The sequence below is a fragment of the Parus major genome, chromosome 21, assembly GCF_001522545.3.
Source record: "Parus major isolate Abel chromosome 21, Parus_major1.1, whole genome shotgun sequence".
Lineage (NCBI taxonomy): Eukaryota > Metazoa > Chordata > Aves > Passeriformes > Paridae > Parus > Parus major.
In genome coordinates this window covers 2,230,044-2,246,574 of record NC_031789.1, presented here as the reverse complement: position 1 = coordinate 2,246,574, position 16,531 = coordinate 2,230,044, and the positions used below count along the sequence as shown (strand labels likewise).

Genomic DNA, 16,531 nt, shown 5'->3' with positions numbered 1-16,531 from the left:
GTGGCCCTCGGGGGGTGGCCCTCGGGGGGTGGCCCTCGGGTCCCTCCTCCCTCACAGGGTTTGTCCTGCCCCGTCCTCCCGCTGGGGGCGCCTGCGGCCCCTCTGCTCTCCTCTCCCCCTTCCCGCCACCCGTGCTGCGTTCTCGCGACAGCGCCGGATTCTCGCGATAGCGCCGCGCATCAACATGGCGGCTGCCGCCCGTGAGGAGAGCCCGCCGGTGCGGCCGGGCACCTCTTGGATGCCCGCGGGCACTGAGGGAAGCAGCACGATGTCGACCCTGCCCGGGTTCGACAACCCCGACGCCTTCGTCAAGGTGCGCTCCGAGAGGGGCAGGGGGAGCGGGGTAGGCACTACCGCTCCCGGCGTGCCGTGTGCGCTCGGGCCATGCCGGGAGCTGTAGTTCTGTCCCGCGGGGGCCGCCTGGGGACCCCAGCCTGGGCGGGTGACACCCATAGGGTGTCCCCCAATGCGAGAGGGGGGGTATGGGCCGGGCCGGTGGGTGTGGGGGCCAGAGAGGTGTATCGGGGCCTGTTACCGGCCTGTGTGGGCCCTGTCAACCACCAATTCCTGGAAATGCCACGGAATCGGGATCCTCGTGAGGGCCCGGCGCGATGGGAATTGCCCCTAGCGTTATAAATCGCAGCGTTAGCTCCCGTGTGTTTTACCTGTGCACGGTGCTGCTTCCAGAGAAGGAATGGCTGCCAAATAGGAAGCGTTGCAGAGATTCGGGGTGTTTTGTTAAAGGAATAAAGTGATTATCTGCGTTCCTGCTGATTTAGAATTGTAGAATATCCTGAGTTGGAAGGCTCCCACAAGGATCATCGAATCCAATTCCTGGCCCTTCTCAGACACCCGTACGATCCCACCTTGTGCCTGAGAGCACTGTCCTAATGCTCTTGGAGCTGTGGCAGCCTTGGGGCCGTGCCCATTCCCTGGGGAGCCTCTTCAGTGCCTCCAGTGCCTGATCACTAGTTTTCAGACTTCTATCATTTAAAGCTGTCTAAATGAACTATGTGAAACTACTCCTGGTGCAAAGCCCCACAATACCACACGTCAGAACCATGCACTTCCAACCAGCCAGGCAAAATGTGTTTCTATCAAAGAGTATCCTGAGTAAACAGAAACAAAATGCTGATAACGGTGTTCTTGCACAGTACGCTCTCGGCACAGTGGTGGCAGCAACAAAAGCATCTAATGGGCTTCCCCAGCCTGGTGACGAGTATGATTTCTACTGCAGCTTCCCTGGGTTCCGTGCATACTGCAGCACACAGGGAGACCGCCTGCTCCACTGGTAAGGACCCTTTTGCATCCCTGGGCTACCAGAAGGTAGCCCCCTTCTTTGGCAACTCCAGACTTGCCATAGCTAAAAAGGTTTATTTCACACATCTGATTTTTAGCTCCTTCTCTAGCACTTGGCAGCTGAAGTGACAAGCTTAAAGAGGGCCTTTCATAATGACTGCCATGAAGCACCTGATACTGCACACATTAGGCTGTCCATTTTAAAAGTCATGTTTGTGAGAAAACTAATTCTAACACTTGATACTGTGTAGGTGCTTTTTCTATTTACTGCACATGTGGTGTTATCTATAATTTGATTTATTTTCAGACTTTGAAGTGTAGAAAGTCAAAGAGAATTGGATGTTTTAGTGTTTAGATTGCCTGCTTTCATATTGCTGTTCTCTTGCAAGCATGAGCCAGGTGATGCAGTACCATGGCTGCCGGAGCCTCATGAAAGATTCCAGCAAAGTGACGGGGCTGGAAGATAAATTTGATATGCTGGTGGACTCCAATGATGTCATTCTTGAAAGAGTGGTAAGCAAATTATTGCTGGATGTGGTTCTTATGAAGTGTTCAGTTGCCACAAGTTTTCTTTTTCATTGTAAGAACTTTAGTGGCAGTGCTGTCACAATTAGTTACTATTTACTCAATCTGATGTATTCCCTTTTTATTTTAAAAACCCTTCCAAATGCTAGGCCAGACATCCCAACAGCTGAGGTAGGTGAGCCAAAGGGGAGGGAAGATAATATTGGGATGTGTGAGGAAACTAAATACAGTTTGACATAAAATCCTCACAGCCTGAGAAGATGTCTGTACATTTTAGAGTGCTTCTCTGAAGAAACCCACCCCTGATGTTCAACATCCTCCTCCCATGTTTGTCTGTCTTGTGTTGCACAGAATTTGGGGGAGATGGCTATGGAGGTACCTACCTACGTGATTTTCTTTACTCAGTCTGACTAGAGTGTCTGAGTGTGGTGATTTAACATTGTTTCACATTGTTTTTCTGGATTTTAGAGTATTTTATTGGATGAAGCAGCAGGAGTGAACAGAAACAAGCAGCCAGTTATGCCAGCTGGATTACAGCCCCCACAGATGATCGTTTCCAGCTGGAACCGTAAGGTGAGGCCCCCATGCTCAGTTTGGCTGTGTTAGCTCAGCTGTTCTCCCAGCCATTGCACTGCCAGTTCTCCAGTGGAGTTGAGTAGTTAAATGTTCTCTCATGCTTTTTCACACATTCTGAGTACCTCTTTCTTTTTTCTTTTTTCTATTAATTCAAACTTGATTCTGAAATCTGCGTGCTTTCAATTGCCATTTCAGTTTCACATGCTCAGCAGCCTTTCCTGTGCTTATGAATTCAGGATCTTGAGTCCCAGTGCTTTCATTCCTCACCAAAAAAATATTACTTAGTTTTAAGTGCAGGGTATAACTCTTCCTCTGCATGCTGGATCAGACTGAGTAAAAGAAACTCTGAATATCTGATAAGTCATGTTGGTTTTACCTCTGTTTTTTTTCTTTAAATAGGCAGGAGAATTCCACAAAAGAACTCAGTCTGAAACATTCCGACTACTTCATGCCAAAAATATTTCTCGACCACAGCTTAAGTTTCGTGAAAAGATTGACAATTCCAACACTCCCTTTGTACCTAAACTTTTTGTCAAACCAAATGCTTTGAAGCCTTTGCCTGAAGGTAAGGGGTTTATTTCTTTTTTTTTGGGTAATTTGTTGCAAGTATTTGACACAAACCTGTCCTCACAGTCTAGAGGAGAAATCACTGACTGTGAAAACAAATAGCAGGAGATGTTGAACATTTGGCTGTAATGATCGTGGTGACACTATTGTTTCCATATGTGTGATGTCAGAGTAGGTCAGCAAACAGCATCTTCTTGCTGATGTACAGCAAATAATCTGTTCCAAGCAGATAATCTGCTGCTGCTTTTTCCCACCTTGAACATACATGAGAATCACTGTTGCATGAGAACTCTTGACTAGTCTAGCTGGCTTTACAGATGTTCCTTCAGATGAGTGAGCTGCAGTAGGTGTGTGGGGAGACCTGCCTTTGGTTTTGGTGCTTTTTCAAAGCTGCTGGTAACACCCTGTGTCAGTAACACATTCTGCTGCTGCCAGTTCATCTGTGTTCTGCACTGATGCTTTCAGTAACCAGGAATGATTGAAATTTTTTTCCTGAAGATTTTTCAATTTCCATCCAAGCTTTTGAGTAAAACCACCTTGTGTCTTGCCTAAAAACAGCCAAGTAACTAACTGAGTTGTTATTTGAGATACAAAATGACATCAAAAGCACTAAATTGTTAAGATTTTTGATACTTCATAAACTCTTGTGGTGGGTGGAGAGGGAGATAGTAGTAGGCTGAGAACATGTTACGTGGGGGACCCAGTCCAGTTATTCCATATTGGTTGTTCAGCCCTTACAAAAAGTGGACGGCAGAGAAAGGAGCGCCCTGAGGACTTGGATGTGCCAGCTGCTTTGGCAGACTTCATACATCAGCAGAGGACGCAGAAAACTGAGCAAGACATGTAAGAAACTAACCTGCCAGCGAGGTGCTTGGAGTCCCCTGGGTGAACCTGTGTGGTCAGACTGTGCTGATGCTCATCATGTTTAACAGTTCTGCATGTGTTTGTGTCCACACTACGTTGTGTGTGATTTGCTTTAGACCTCTGCAGTTACGTTAAACCTCTGCTTAAAAAGAGACAGAACAAGGGAAACTACCATAGCTGTCAAAGCCTCTGTGCTCTGTTTTCATAAAGAAGACTGGAATTTAGTCTATGCTTGTCTCTTCCTAATTTCCACAGGTTTGCTCACCCTTACCAGTATGAACTGGAGCATTTTTCTCCACCAGATGAAGTTCTCAAGAAACCTGAACTCCAGGTTGGTGCCTACTTTAATTTTAAGCTACAGATGCAGTACATTTACAGCCATACTTGACAAATTCCAGGCTTGAGGGTGGAGGTTGGGATTGGGAATTGACAGTGAACATACCATGCCTAATTCATTTGCTCTGCCAGATGTACAGGCCCATTGCGGAAACACCCTGTCATTTTATCACCACACTGGATGAGCTGGTAGAACTAAATGAAAAGCTGATGACTTGTAAAGAATTTGCCTTGGACTTAGAGGTAATCCAATTGCCTTTTCTATTTAAAAGTTACACATGTACTTTTAGAAGCTAGGATACCATTATATTCTTCTGGGAGGGAGGGTGGTCTTCTGGTTTTTGTACTCCCTGACATGAAAAGACAGTTCCTGACCCCTGATCTGTTAGATATTATCTATAAAGTTGAATTAAACTGTGTCAGTATTTGAAGTTTTCCAGTGGCAGGGCTGGCTGTGCACTACTTAGTAAATTTGATCTTCTTTCAATTAATCCTATTTTATTTTTTTATGTCATCTTAGTGACTGCAAAGAGAAAGTTTGCTCTTCCAATTGTTTTTTTTTTCCTCAAAGAAGTCCCTTTTGCTCTTTCTTCCCTCATTTGGAATGCTGTTTGTTTTATAGTATTGTTCCTGTAATTAATCCCATCTTTCATCTCTCTTCCCTCTTTTCAGCACCACTCCTACAGGACCTTCCTTGGCTTGACATGTCTGATGCAGATTTCCACCCGAACAGAAGACTTCATCATTGACACACTGGAACTCCGCAGTGACATGAGCATCCTCAATGAGACCTTCACAGACCCTGCAATTGTGAAGGTTAGCTGCCAAATTCACCAGTTTTTTTTTTTAAATTATTATTATTGTTGATTTAGTTTAAGCTTTCTTATAGTTAAAATTACACTGTGTGCTCTGTCTTGGTGGCTTGATTCTGCTTTCACTATAATTTGTTCAGGAGACTGTTTCCATGATGTTAGTGGTGAATTGCTTGCCAGACACACTTATTTAGTAGTTCTGTACCTAACAGTAAAAAACAGAGAAAAGAAATCTGGTCCTAGACACATGAGTATGAAAGCACAGCACTACCAGCCTGGAATAGAAATGTTCTTCATATAATTCCCAAATTTTTATGCTTTTCAAGGTCCTTCATGGTGCTGATTCAGATGTGGAATGGCTGCAGAGAGACTTTGGTCTGTACTTGGTGAATGTGTTTGATACTCACCAAGCTGCTCGTCTCCTCAACCTTGGCAGACATTCTTTGGACCACTTGCTAAAGCTGTATTGCAGTGTAGATGCTGACAAGAAGTACCAGCTGGCTGACTGGAGGATACGGTAAAAACTGACCCCTAAATGGGCTGGAGCTGCAAGGTAGCACTTCTCCTTGTTTGCATTGCTAGAGCTTCTGCTTGCAGGACCCATAGTTATAGGTTAGTCTCCAAGTGAATGAGCACAGCGTTTACCTGGCTGTGCCCAAAGTTTCTGAGTGTTACATTTTCCCATGTTTTTAGAAAATGAGTTCTTTTGGGAAAGATCTGCAAAGAAGAAGTAATGAAAGTCTGGAAGAAGCCCACTTTTTAGGAACAGCTCTTAATCACTGCATTGTTATGGAGGCAGTATTTGCTCCTCTAGCAACCCCACAGAAACATTTAATCACCTGTGCAAGGTAGAGCAGATGGTGTTGGAGCAGTGATTTGGCTATGCAGGTGCACCCTGCACACCACAGAGATCTTGAGTCTACTTTTGTAGGCTCTGCAGAGAGAAGAGAGCTATGACAAATACCATAGCAAGCAGTTCTGCCATGTGACTTCTGCACAGCAGTCCTGCTCCCCAGCACACAAACAAGAATCTGAACTGGAGAGTGCACAGCATTTTACTGCTGTTGCCTGGCCAATTTTCAGTAAGAAAACGGAATTTCCATGTTAGTTCTGGGGATGTCCCATATGCATTTTGCCCTAATATGCCTTTTAAGAGACAAGTGGCTGTTTGGCAGGACAGCTGAAATGTGTTGGTGTTATTGTGGCTCTTTTTCTAGCCCTCTGCCAGAAGAAATGATCCGCTATGCCCGTGATGACACTCACTACTTGCTTTACATCTATGATAAAATGAGGGAGCTGCTGTGGGAGAGGGGGAAGGAGCAGCCCACACAGCTGCAGGTTGTGTGGCAGCGCAGCAGGGACATCTGCCTGAAGGTAAAGCTTCACCTGCTTTGATTACCTGCATTAGAGTATGGGATTAGGAGAGATGGTCCTATTTGCCTATTCTATGTCTTTTCCTTTTTTGTGTGTCTGAAAACATCTGTATAAACTCTGATTCAGTCATGTGCAGTCACTTTCATTAGCTAAGGTCCTTGTATTCAGATGCCTTTTTGCTCTTTTTGAATGCTAGTATTCCTTGGCCTCAAAATGCATTCAGGTGTGTCTCTTCTAAGAGAGATGTTACATTTCTGGTTCTGCTGGATGTTCCTAGAAGTTCAAAGTCTCACTGGAGTTGCATTCTGAGACAACTATACTGTGCCTGTGGAAAACTGTCTGTAAAAGTAGGCTTTGTGTGATGTAGTAAAGCTGCTCCTGGATTTGATGAAGGTGGATTTCCCCTAACAATGGATTAGAAGTATGTTTTTCAGGAATAGACTACCAATAATTAAGGATAAAAAGCTCAAAGATACATTCATTATACCAGAGTGTATTCAGTCCCCAGATGTGCATGTGAGACTCTATGTCTGAGAGAGGCAAAACAGAAAGCTCACAAGTGCTTCTTTTTTTCCTGTCCAGAAATACATCAAGCCCCTCTTTACAGATGAATCCTACCTTGATCTCTACAGGAGGCAGAAAAAACACCTTGATACCCAGCAGCTGGCAGCATTTAGGCTGCTGTTTGCATGGAGAGACAAGATAGCACGTCAAGAGGACGAGAGCACAGGGTAGGAAATCTTTTGTTATGAACCCTGGCTTAATACTTCAGTAAATCTCTTGAATTATCCCCTTCCATCCCTGAGATGGGACTACTGTTACCTGTGGAAATTACTGTACTACATCAGGCTGCTTGTTACACAGAAGTTCTGTGATGTTTCTTTTCTTTGTGACTGATTCATCATCTCAGATGGGGGCAGAGTTGTGTACTTTGAAGGTTGTTGTTAATTGTTTTTAATGTTCTGTTACATTCATTCCACCTCTTTGTGTTGTAGATACGTGCTACCAAATCATATGCTGTTGAAGATTTCAGAGGAGCTGCCCAAGTAAGTTTTGTTCACACTGAAGGAGTCTTGATCTTAATATCCAGCAAGTCACTTCCAAGTGTGTAATTCCTTCTGCAGTTGGTCCCTTCCTTCCAGCTGTCAGTACTGCTTTTCTTTATAGTTGTTCAGTTTGGAAGAGAAATTAATAGCAGTACTCCTTCAGAAGGCTCCAGACTTCTGGGATACATCACTAGGATTGCATGGCACTAATAAATCATATTCCTTTGCATTACTCTGTGTCACACATTCCCTCTGAGATTCCTTCACTTTTAGAGAGCAAGAGAGGGGTGAATGCCCCCAAAACTTACTTGGATTTTTATTGCAGTTTCTAAAGGAGTGGGGAGGGCAAGGGACAGATCCCTCAAAACACTCAATTTATACAATATCTTCCTCAAATATTTGTCACTCATCACCCAACATCCATACTTGAGAATAATAAAATACACCTTTAAAGGCAGGTCTGCTGCTGGGCTCAGCTTTCATAGGTGAATGCTGAATGAAATGATGATGAGGACAGACAGACCACAGAAAAGTTAAGTGAGAGGAGAGCTGACTTGATGGCTTCTTCTCATCTGCACAAACCTGGTGCAGAATTTCATCACAGAGATTAATCTGACTTGTCTTTTTCTGTCACAGTCAGGATAGTGGTTATATCCAGTTGCACATCCTTCAAATGCAAATGCCCAACATACCAGCCATAAATACAGCACACTGACTTTTCCTCCTCTCTTTTTAGAGAAACCCAGGGTATCATTGCTTGCTGTAACCCTGTCCCACCACTTGTTCGCCAGCAGATTCATGAATTGCACCTGCTCATTCAGCAGGCCCGGGAAATGCCTCTTGTCAAGGTAAGAGTAGCTTGTACCACACAGAGAGTGATCACTGACATTCCCTAAGCCAGGCCTGGAGCTGAGTGGTGACCTGTGATGATGTGTATGCTGAAGTTTGCTTTCTGTAGTAGTGCAGAAAGATTTGTTGCAACTTCTTGCCTGCCTGCTGTGTAGTTTCCTGGAAAACCAGAGCTGTAAATGAACAGGCACTGCTTGAATGCAGTTTGTCTTATACTGCACATCACATTTGCCTGTGTGAGGAAAAACTGCACCTTGTGGAATTTGCTGGCCATGTAAATGGAATCATAAATGTTCTACAGCTATGGTGAGGCAGAAAAACCCCCAAACAACCTAGGTGTAAGAAGTTCATTAGTTAAAATATATCATCAGCATGTTGATATTAATACAGCTTTCATCCTTTGGTGAAAAAAAAATCCATGAACAAGAACATGCCCTTTTTTTTTCACCCCATGTCTGTGGTGTTTAAATGTATAGCCAAGTGAAAACAGTGCAGGAGAAGAAGAAAGTAATTTTATTAACCTGCTAGCTTGTAATCAGTGTGTTGAAAACATTGATAAGGTGGCCAGTCTAGAAGAAATGGGGCTTTTAAGTGACTTACCTGTCTCTCCTATTCTAGTCAGAAGCTATTTCAGCAGTCAAGAAGAGAGCAGCTCTACCCAACCCCGAGGTATTGCTTGCATTATATTTTTACTTAGTGTCTTCAGCCTTAAACTTGGAAACAAATGTATCAAAATTCTACCTGCTAGTAAATTGCTTCTCTCATCCATTTTACAAGTCTCTGCTTTAGTTTAATGGTACCTTTCTGTGCCAGACTCTTAATATTACCAGCAGTAAGCTGATATTTCACAAAAAAACCATAAAGCAGCACTTAAAGTTTTATCAGCAAACACTCTGGCTGCTGGACAGTTTCATGTATGTTGGAATATATTGACTGAACTGTAAGAAGGAGTTTCAGATGAGTTCCTAAGGCTCTCTCTCATCATGTGTATGAAGTAAAGCTCGTGGCTGTTTGCACAGGTTGCCTTTTGATGCCAGATGCAATGTGCTCTGACACATGAGCTGCACTAAGAGTATTCCATCTCTGAATTTGATCCTTTTTTTTTGAATTTTCATTAAAGTGTCTCTGCAGTATGTGAAAATAATAGATTCATAGTGTACTAATGGGGTTTATAATTTGAATCTCTCTGCAGAAGCTGGAGAATGCTCTCTTTGGACCACATGACAGTTCACGGATTCCTATGGATAATTTTCAGAATAACTCTGCCTTGGGTAATTTAGAATTAACCTAAAAGCTGTGCTAATAATGCAGTGATGGATTTTTGACATGGGGGAAATAAGCAGTCCTGAAAAAACTTTCAGGGAAACCTCATGACACAAAAGAGCAGTAAAATACACAAGACTCTAATAAAAACTTTGTCTCCTTTTCATGCAGACCCCGCACCAGTTTTGGAAGATGTTTGTCTCTTTTCAGAGAGTGAAAGGACAGTGGATATTCAAGATACTCAGCCAGAGTCTGAGTCAACCTGTCTTGTTGCTATTAGCACTGTCAGCATATTCAGTGTAAGCAATATGTTTGTGACAGTGTCAGTATTGAATTATTAGAAAACAGACTTAATAATCTGATAGTTAAACTATTTTAAATGATAAAATTTATCAGTTTTATATATGACAAAACTGTGTGCAAGTATTGAAAGAATCAAGATGGGAATGCATGGCAGTGGTACTGACTTTTGATAGGCATATGGCCTAACCAAGACAACTGGGTTAGGAGGCCAGCAAGGTTAATGCCATTAATTCCATTCCATAATTCTGGAGGGTCACTGCTGTCAGTGGGATTTCAGAGTGAGAATCAGCATGGGATGAAACAACAGTAACCAAAGCAAAAGAATATTTGTGTTAATATTTCTTCTTTTTTTTCCTTTTTTTTTAAGGAATGTGATGAAAACGAAGGAAATAAGAGGACTTTAACCACTGCACAGCGGAAAGCTCAGCTAATAATGGAGTCCTTTGAAAATCCATTTAAAATGGTAAAAGCTCCCAATAGTGGCACTCAAATTACCCAGTGCACAGGATGCTCTGAGCTAGTTTTCCAGGCATATCAGAAGGGTTTAACAGAGCATCAGCTGCTGCTCTCTTGACTGGAATCAAGGGATTGTCCGTCTTGCAAAAATATGTGTGGACTTGTTTTCAGAACACATTTAAATACCTCTTGGATATAAGTCTTTCTACATAGTAAACAGAACATTCACTAGTTTTCTTTTTAGTTTTAGGTTTTTCATCTGTCCTTTATGGCTAGGGATTAGTGAGCTGATTCTATACTTGTCATGAATCAGAATAACAATAGAATTCTAGTAAATTACTAGAAAATAACATTTTTTCTGGTGTGCAGTTGAAGGTTGGTCTGTTGGGGGTGTTTTGGTTTTGTGGGAGGGGTTTTTAGTAATTTTTTTCTTTAATATTTCTCTTAGCAGTAGCTGTGGTGTCTTCTTTTTTCCCACAAGGTGGAAATCTGTAGAATATTTCTTCAAATGAACTCACTGATTTACAACAAGTAGCATTCCAGCAATGAGCTAAATGTCACATGCTGCTAAAAGCAAATTTTTTTTTCCCTTCTACAGTTTCTGCCTCCAGAGGAGAATTCTGCCTATGTCTCACAATCTGCAAAGTTTGACCCATCATCTAAAATTTATGAAGTAAGACTGGTGCTAAAATTTCCTGCCAAGTAGTACAAGAGAAACAAATAAATAGTTTATTTTCCATCAGGAGCCTCAGCAATGTAGATTTATTATTTTCTCCTTGGATACTTCTTGAGAAGTTGAACATGTTTCTGTGACATTGATATCCTTTGAAGAACCAGGGATTGGAGACATTCTGCTGTATAGTCCCTGTCTGTCAAAGCTGAAAATTCTACTGAAGTAGAATTTATTTTATTGCATTTATTTTCAAGGCTTGTTTGTAGCTTTGAAATTTTAAAGCATTTAGTTTTACTTCACATACAGCAGATATTAATCTCTTTTACAGTCAGATTTGATCTTTTGTACTCTTAATAAAGATCAGCATGTGTTAACAAGTTTATAAACAAGTTCTTGATATAAAACTTTAAAGGAAGTGTTTGCAGATAACACTTTTTCATTGCAGATCAGCAATCGATGGAAGCTGATGAGTCAGGCACCGGTACAGAAGAAGTCCAAGAATGAAACCAACACAAAAGCAGCCCAGCAATCAGGTACAGCCATTCTTCCCTTCCTTGGTGTGTCTGCCTGAATGTTTCTCCCAAGCTTCCTACAGATGATGGATTTCCTGATGAATTTGTTAACATTTGTGCTCTGTTTAGTTGGAGACTTGATACAAGCTGCTTTAATTGCTTTTTCTAAGCCCCTGGCTAACTTACCCCTGCTCTTTACAGTGATGTTTGTTTGTCTCCATAGCTGCCCATGTCCAGACACAGAAGTTGCATAAAAAAGCAGCACAGAACGTTGTATCTGTTCGTCAGCAAGCCATGGTATGTCATAGAATTCCTCCTTCCAACCATTGCTCATCATGACTGTTACAGCATAGCTCAGAATGAAACTCTGAGCCCTGTAACTGAAATACCTGAATGACAGTGTTCTGATTGTAGTCTTTCTGTGCTGCTGGCCTGGATGTAACAACAGGCTCCTGATGCTGTGCACATCACATCCCTCCATGTGTTCAGCAGGGAATGTTTCCCACTGATGCACCTCTCCTCCTCACTTCTTTTAAGCTTCCTGAGTTGTTTTGCATAGGTTCCCCTAAATATGCCAGTGGGGCCACAGCAGATCTCAGCTTCCCTATGAAATGACACTTTGGCTTTCCATCAAAATCCCTGCTGTGAGGAGAAAAAAATATTGCAGTTTATACCCCAGGAAGAGCACTGAGCTTTCTCCCCATGCTATTATTGCCAAAGGCAAGAGCAGTCACTGGAGCCTGGCTCTATTGGGCAGTTAATTTGCCCAATGAGATGTTTTGTTCTCCTTTCTTATCCTTTTTTCTGTTCTTTGGGTTGCTTTCATAGGAGGAACAAGCAAATAGGAAGAGGGAGAGAGACAGAAGTGAAATGGGAGCAGAAACAGGAGCAGAGTTGCCAGCACAAGAAAAGAAACGACAAAAAACCCCCCAGAAACCAGAGGAGCTGGAAGCACCGAGGCAGTTTACCCCCTTTGATTACAGCAATTCCAACTTGAAAGTGTTTGCAGGTAAGATCTGATCCCTTGCTGGAGTGCTGCATGCTGTGGGAAATGTTACCAGCTGAGCCTTGAGAAGGCTGTGTGAGTGTGGGTGCCAATGCAGTACAGACTGGTACAACAGGATTACCTTATAGAGAGGAAATACTTCAAGAATTGACTTGAGGAATGGACATTTTAGTGTCCCTTTTCTGGTTTGGAAACAAAATCCTGGAACAATTGGCCAAGTGGGTTGTGGATTTGGATTTAGTTTCTTTTATCTGTTTAATTGGAGCCAGGAACTGAGAGGCAAAGGAGATTTGATTCCTTTGTAAAGATGCACCTATTCAAAAACATCTCCTACCCTTGAAAGACTGTTCTGGATTTTACTGTGTGGGAGACTACTGAAACCTCCATATCATCAGGGGAACACTGTGAAATGCTTTGCTCTTTATAGAGAATTTTACTGACAGATTCTCTCCTTTCTCTAGGAAGCAGCAAATCAAAACAGTCTCCACAATTTGATCCTGCCAAGCAAGCTTACACAGGCAAGGTATGGACCTGTCATGAAAGGAGGAACAGAGATGTGGGTGACTGTATGTATGTAAGGGTTCTCTGGGAGGGCACATGATATTTTCTGCATCTCTAGAATGTTCCCCAACAGCTGCTGAGATGCAGCTTCCAATCACAAATTAATGCTTTGTATTATTATTTTTTTCCCATTCAGGAGGAGCTTTCTTGGAGTCCCTCAGACTCTCTTGTTGTTTCCCATCTATTCATACATTGCTCACACTTATGCCTCTATACATCACAAGCAAGACATTTGGACCACAAATTCCAGTACCAAATTAAATTCTCAAAAATCACAGGCATTCCAGAGGTTGCAGAGCATGTCAGGTTTGTGTGTTGCTCATGTACCTCTCCAAGTGCTGGTGTTAGGAACAGTCTCAGCTCAAAGATTTTTTACTTAATTTATTGCTTATTGAGATGGAAAAGAAGAAAAAGTTCATAAACAATCAAACCATTGATGAACAGACACAATGTTTTGTGCCTGTTTTATGCATACTTGGAGAACTCTGTGACCAGCACAGGGAAGTCAATGAGCAGATTTCTGTGAGATTGGAAAGATCTGGCAGCACATGAATCTCATTCAATATACTTGGGATGAACCTCATTTATTTATTTGTTTGTTTTTGCAGAAATTTGCTGGAGGTAACAAACTTCAACAGTCTGGGAACCGGAGCATGTCCTACCTGGCAGGGAAAGCTGAAAGGTGTGGTTTTAGCCTGTTCTCATCCAGCTGGAGTGTTTGCACACCCCTGCCCCAGAGCCATGGGCAGAGCTTAGCTATTGTCCTCCCCTGCTGTGGGAGCTTTAGCTTGTGTTTAATGCAAGAGGTTGCATCACACCCTGACATCAGTTTAAAGGGAAAAAAAAAACCCAACAATTTAGGATTAATGCAATCAAAGACAAGTCTGGCTGGAAGGTTTGAAATGCTGAGATAAAAGTTTGTGTTAAAGGGTGTGGGAGTTGCTTTCTTTGATCAGAGATAGGTGGAAGTGGGGAGAACATCTGCCTAGCTTGGGAGGAGTGACTGTACTGCTGAGTATGAACCTTCTTGTTCTGAATTGATACTTAGTGTTCAGCTTAGGGGATTTGATTATTGGGTGTTACTTAGTCATAAAAGAGCAACAGTACCTAAGGGCAGCACTGGAGGGAGAAAGGTGCTGTCTCTGTCCCCTCTCTTGATAGAATCATTGGAACATGGTCATTTTTCAATCTTGAGTGAATTTAGAGCAAGAGTTCAAGTGTTTGTTTCACTCTTTTGCAGGGGTTCCACGCATCACTGGCCAAAGAGATAATCTTTGTTACAGGACCTGTGGGAGTTGCTGCTGAATGAAACAATTGTTAGAAGTGTTACCACCACGGGAAAGCAAGTGCCAGTTATTGATCAGTTTTTGTACAGGAAAGTTTTTAAAACCATTAAAATTCCTTTTTTCCAAAAGGAAAAAAAAAACTGTGACCCACTTGTGTTCTCTGTGTTTCAAAATGTGATCCAGATATCTAAAAAATCCCTCCCAGGGATGGCAGTGGGATATTCCAGTGCTAAGGAAAAGCATCTTAATTGATGTCACTTCTGTTATATTGACATTGCTTTTTTTTTTTCTTTTCTAATTATACTCACATCGTTGCTTTGTTTATAATTTTCAAAGTTTATCCAGTGTCCTCAATCACAATCAGGCTAAACTTGTCACTTCCTGGAGCTGCCTGAAGTGCAGAAGCAGCATTTCACTGGAGCAGGGGAGGAATCTCTTGGCATCTCCAGAGGTAGCACAGAAATAATAGAGATGCAGCAGATGTGACTCAAACCCCAGCAGTTCAGAGAAGTGTCTTTCATGAGAGACCTTGCTTACAAATTGAACTGCACAGCTCATCTCTTAGAACACCAGGTAATACAGGAAAAGAACATGTTTACTTCTCAGTGTTTGTGTATTTTAATTGAAAGATTGTATTTTAAGGGGAAAAAAAATGTGTAGGAGAGCAATGGTTTCACCATAAAATTTCAGAGTGAAAGAGAAGGGAAAAGCACAGACTGGCAGTGTTGTGCTGGGAAAGGCAGAGGATTCTGTGCTGCAGCTGAATCTCTACAGCCAAATTAACATGTCCAAGTTTTAAATACCCACAGTGAGTTATCTTTCAGTCTTTGTACAAAGAGTAACAGGAACAGTATAATCAGTATTTGATGGGTCAGAGTTTATTCTAATGCAGACCCCTGACAGCTGGTAATATTGCTGTGGAGAAGTAGGGAACATGACATTTTAACAGGGCTTTATTTTACAAAGACTATGAAGAGATTTAGTTTGTTTTCAATCTTTTTTCCCTGTTTCTGGGAAACACGGAGTGGAAGAAACTGTGAGAAGGGCTTTTCCTCCTTGGGTATCTTAGTGTGAACAGTGCAGACTAAGCAGCACTGTAATGGTAGAACAGAGTCTCTTCCTGCTCATAAAATCTGCTTGCAGGGCTGGATATTGGAGAATGTTTTGGTAAAGAGGCAGTTAAATAGCAGTTGTCTCCAAATGCATTTGCAGGGGCTGCCTGTTCCTTCCTTGTCAGCTTTACCAGTTCTTGTTATTTCTTTAACTTGAAGAACAAGTGTTAGCAAAAGCCCTGTTAGCCCTGATTAAAACCTCTGTGGTTTAAATCCTCTGCTTCAAATTCCAAAAAAAGTGACATTTCAAGGTTGATCCTAATTTTGGACTTCTGTTTTCCCTTTATGAGTTGAAAAAGTTTTAAAAATGTCTTTAATTTAAGTGACTAGCAACTACATACATGCTTTATTCACTTGGTTGTGCCTGTGAAGTTGTAGCACTGGAGTTCCTGACTGTGAGGTTGTTTTACTGTTGTGCAGTTGCTGGTGTAACCTGGTTGGAGAGCTGCTCTTGGTAAAACCTTGGTGCATTTCTCCAGAAGTCACACATCACATTCTGTAGGGCTGCTGAGCCTCACCTGGGCCCACCAGCACTGGAACTGAATCTGCTTTTGTGATATCCACACAATCATAGGATGGGTGGACTTGGTAGGGCCACAGCAAATCATCTCCCTGCTCAAACAGGGTCATCTTAGAGCACGTGGCACAGGATTGTGCCCAGATGGGTCTGGATTATGTCCAGTGAAAAGGACTCCACACCCTCTCTGGGCAATCCATCCCTGACCTCGGTCACCCACACAGGAAAATTCTTCCTAAGGTTCAGCTGGGACTCCCCGTGCCTCGGTTACTGCCCTTTGCCTTGTGTGCCAGTGCTTGGCATCACCAAGCAGAGCCCGGTTCTCTCTCCTTGGCATTTTCCCTTTAGGTATTTACACACCTTAATGAGGAGCCCTCTCACCCGTCTCTTCTCGAGGCCGAACAGGCCCAACTCCCTCAGCCTTCCTTGCGAGACGCTCTCCCCACTCCTCCTCGCGGAATCCAACACGCGATCCACTCTCCTTTCACCCAACCCGGACTCTTCCCGAGGGCCGCGGTGGTGCGGGCGGTGCGGGGAGCGCTCGGTGCCCGGGGCCGGGCGCGCCCTTTCCCCGTGGCGGCGGGGGCGGCCCCG

General features: G+C 42.9%; 1 protein-coding gene across 1 annotated transcript; it reads left to right on the top strand.

Annotated features, from left to right (window-relative positions):
* The first annotated feature begins 156 nt into the window (after positions 1–156).
* Positions 157–14,454, top strand: EXOSC10 (exosome component 10). The gene is made up of 25 exons (XM_015648538.3): positions 157–313; positions 1,155–1,291; positions 1,689–1,812; positions 2,293–2,397; positions 2,800–2,965; positions 3,699–3,810; positions 4,087–4,162; positions 4,300–4,410; positions 4,840–4,983; positions 5,306–5,496; positions 6,197–6,353; positions 6,936–7,084; positions 7,349–7,399; positions 8,136–8,247; positions 8,867–8,917; positions 9,441–9,519; positions 9,683–9,810; positions 10,182–10,277; positions 10,869–10,943; positions 11,389–11,476; positions 11,679–11,752; positions 12,284–12,464; positions 12,923–12,984; positions 13,631–13,704; positions 14,263–14,454. The coding sequence occupies exons 1-25, from the start codon at positions 185–187 to the stop codon at positions 14,291–14,293; spliced, it is 2,703 nt and encodes a 900-aa protein (XP_015504024.1). The 5' UTR covers positions 157–184; the 3' UTR covers positions 14,294–14,454.
* Positions 14,455–16,531: the final 2,077 nt, after the last annotated feature.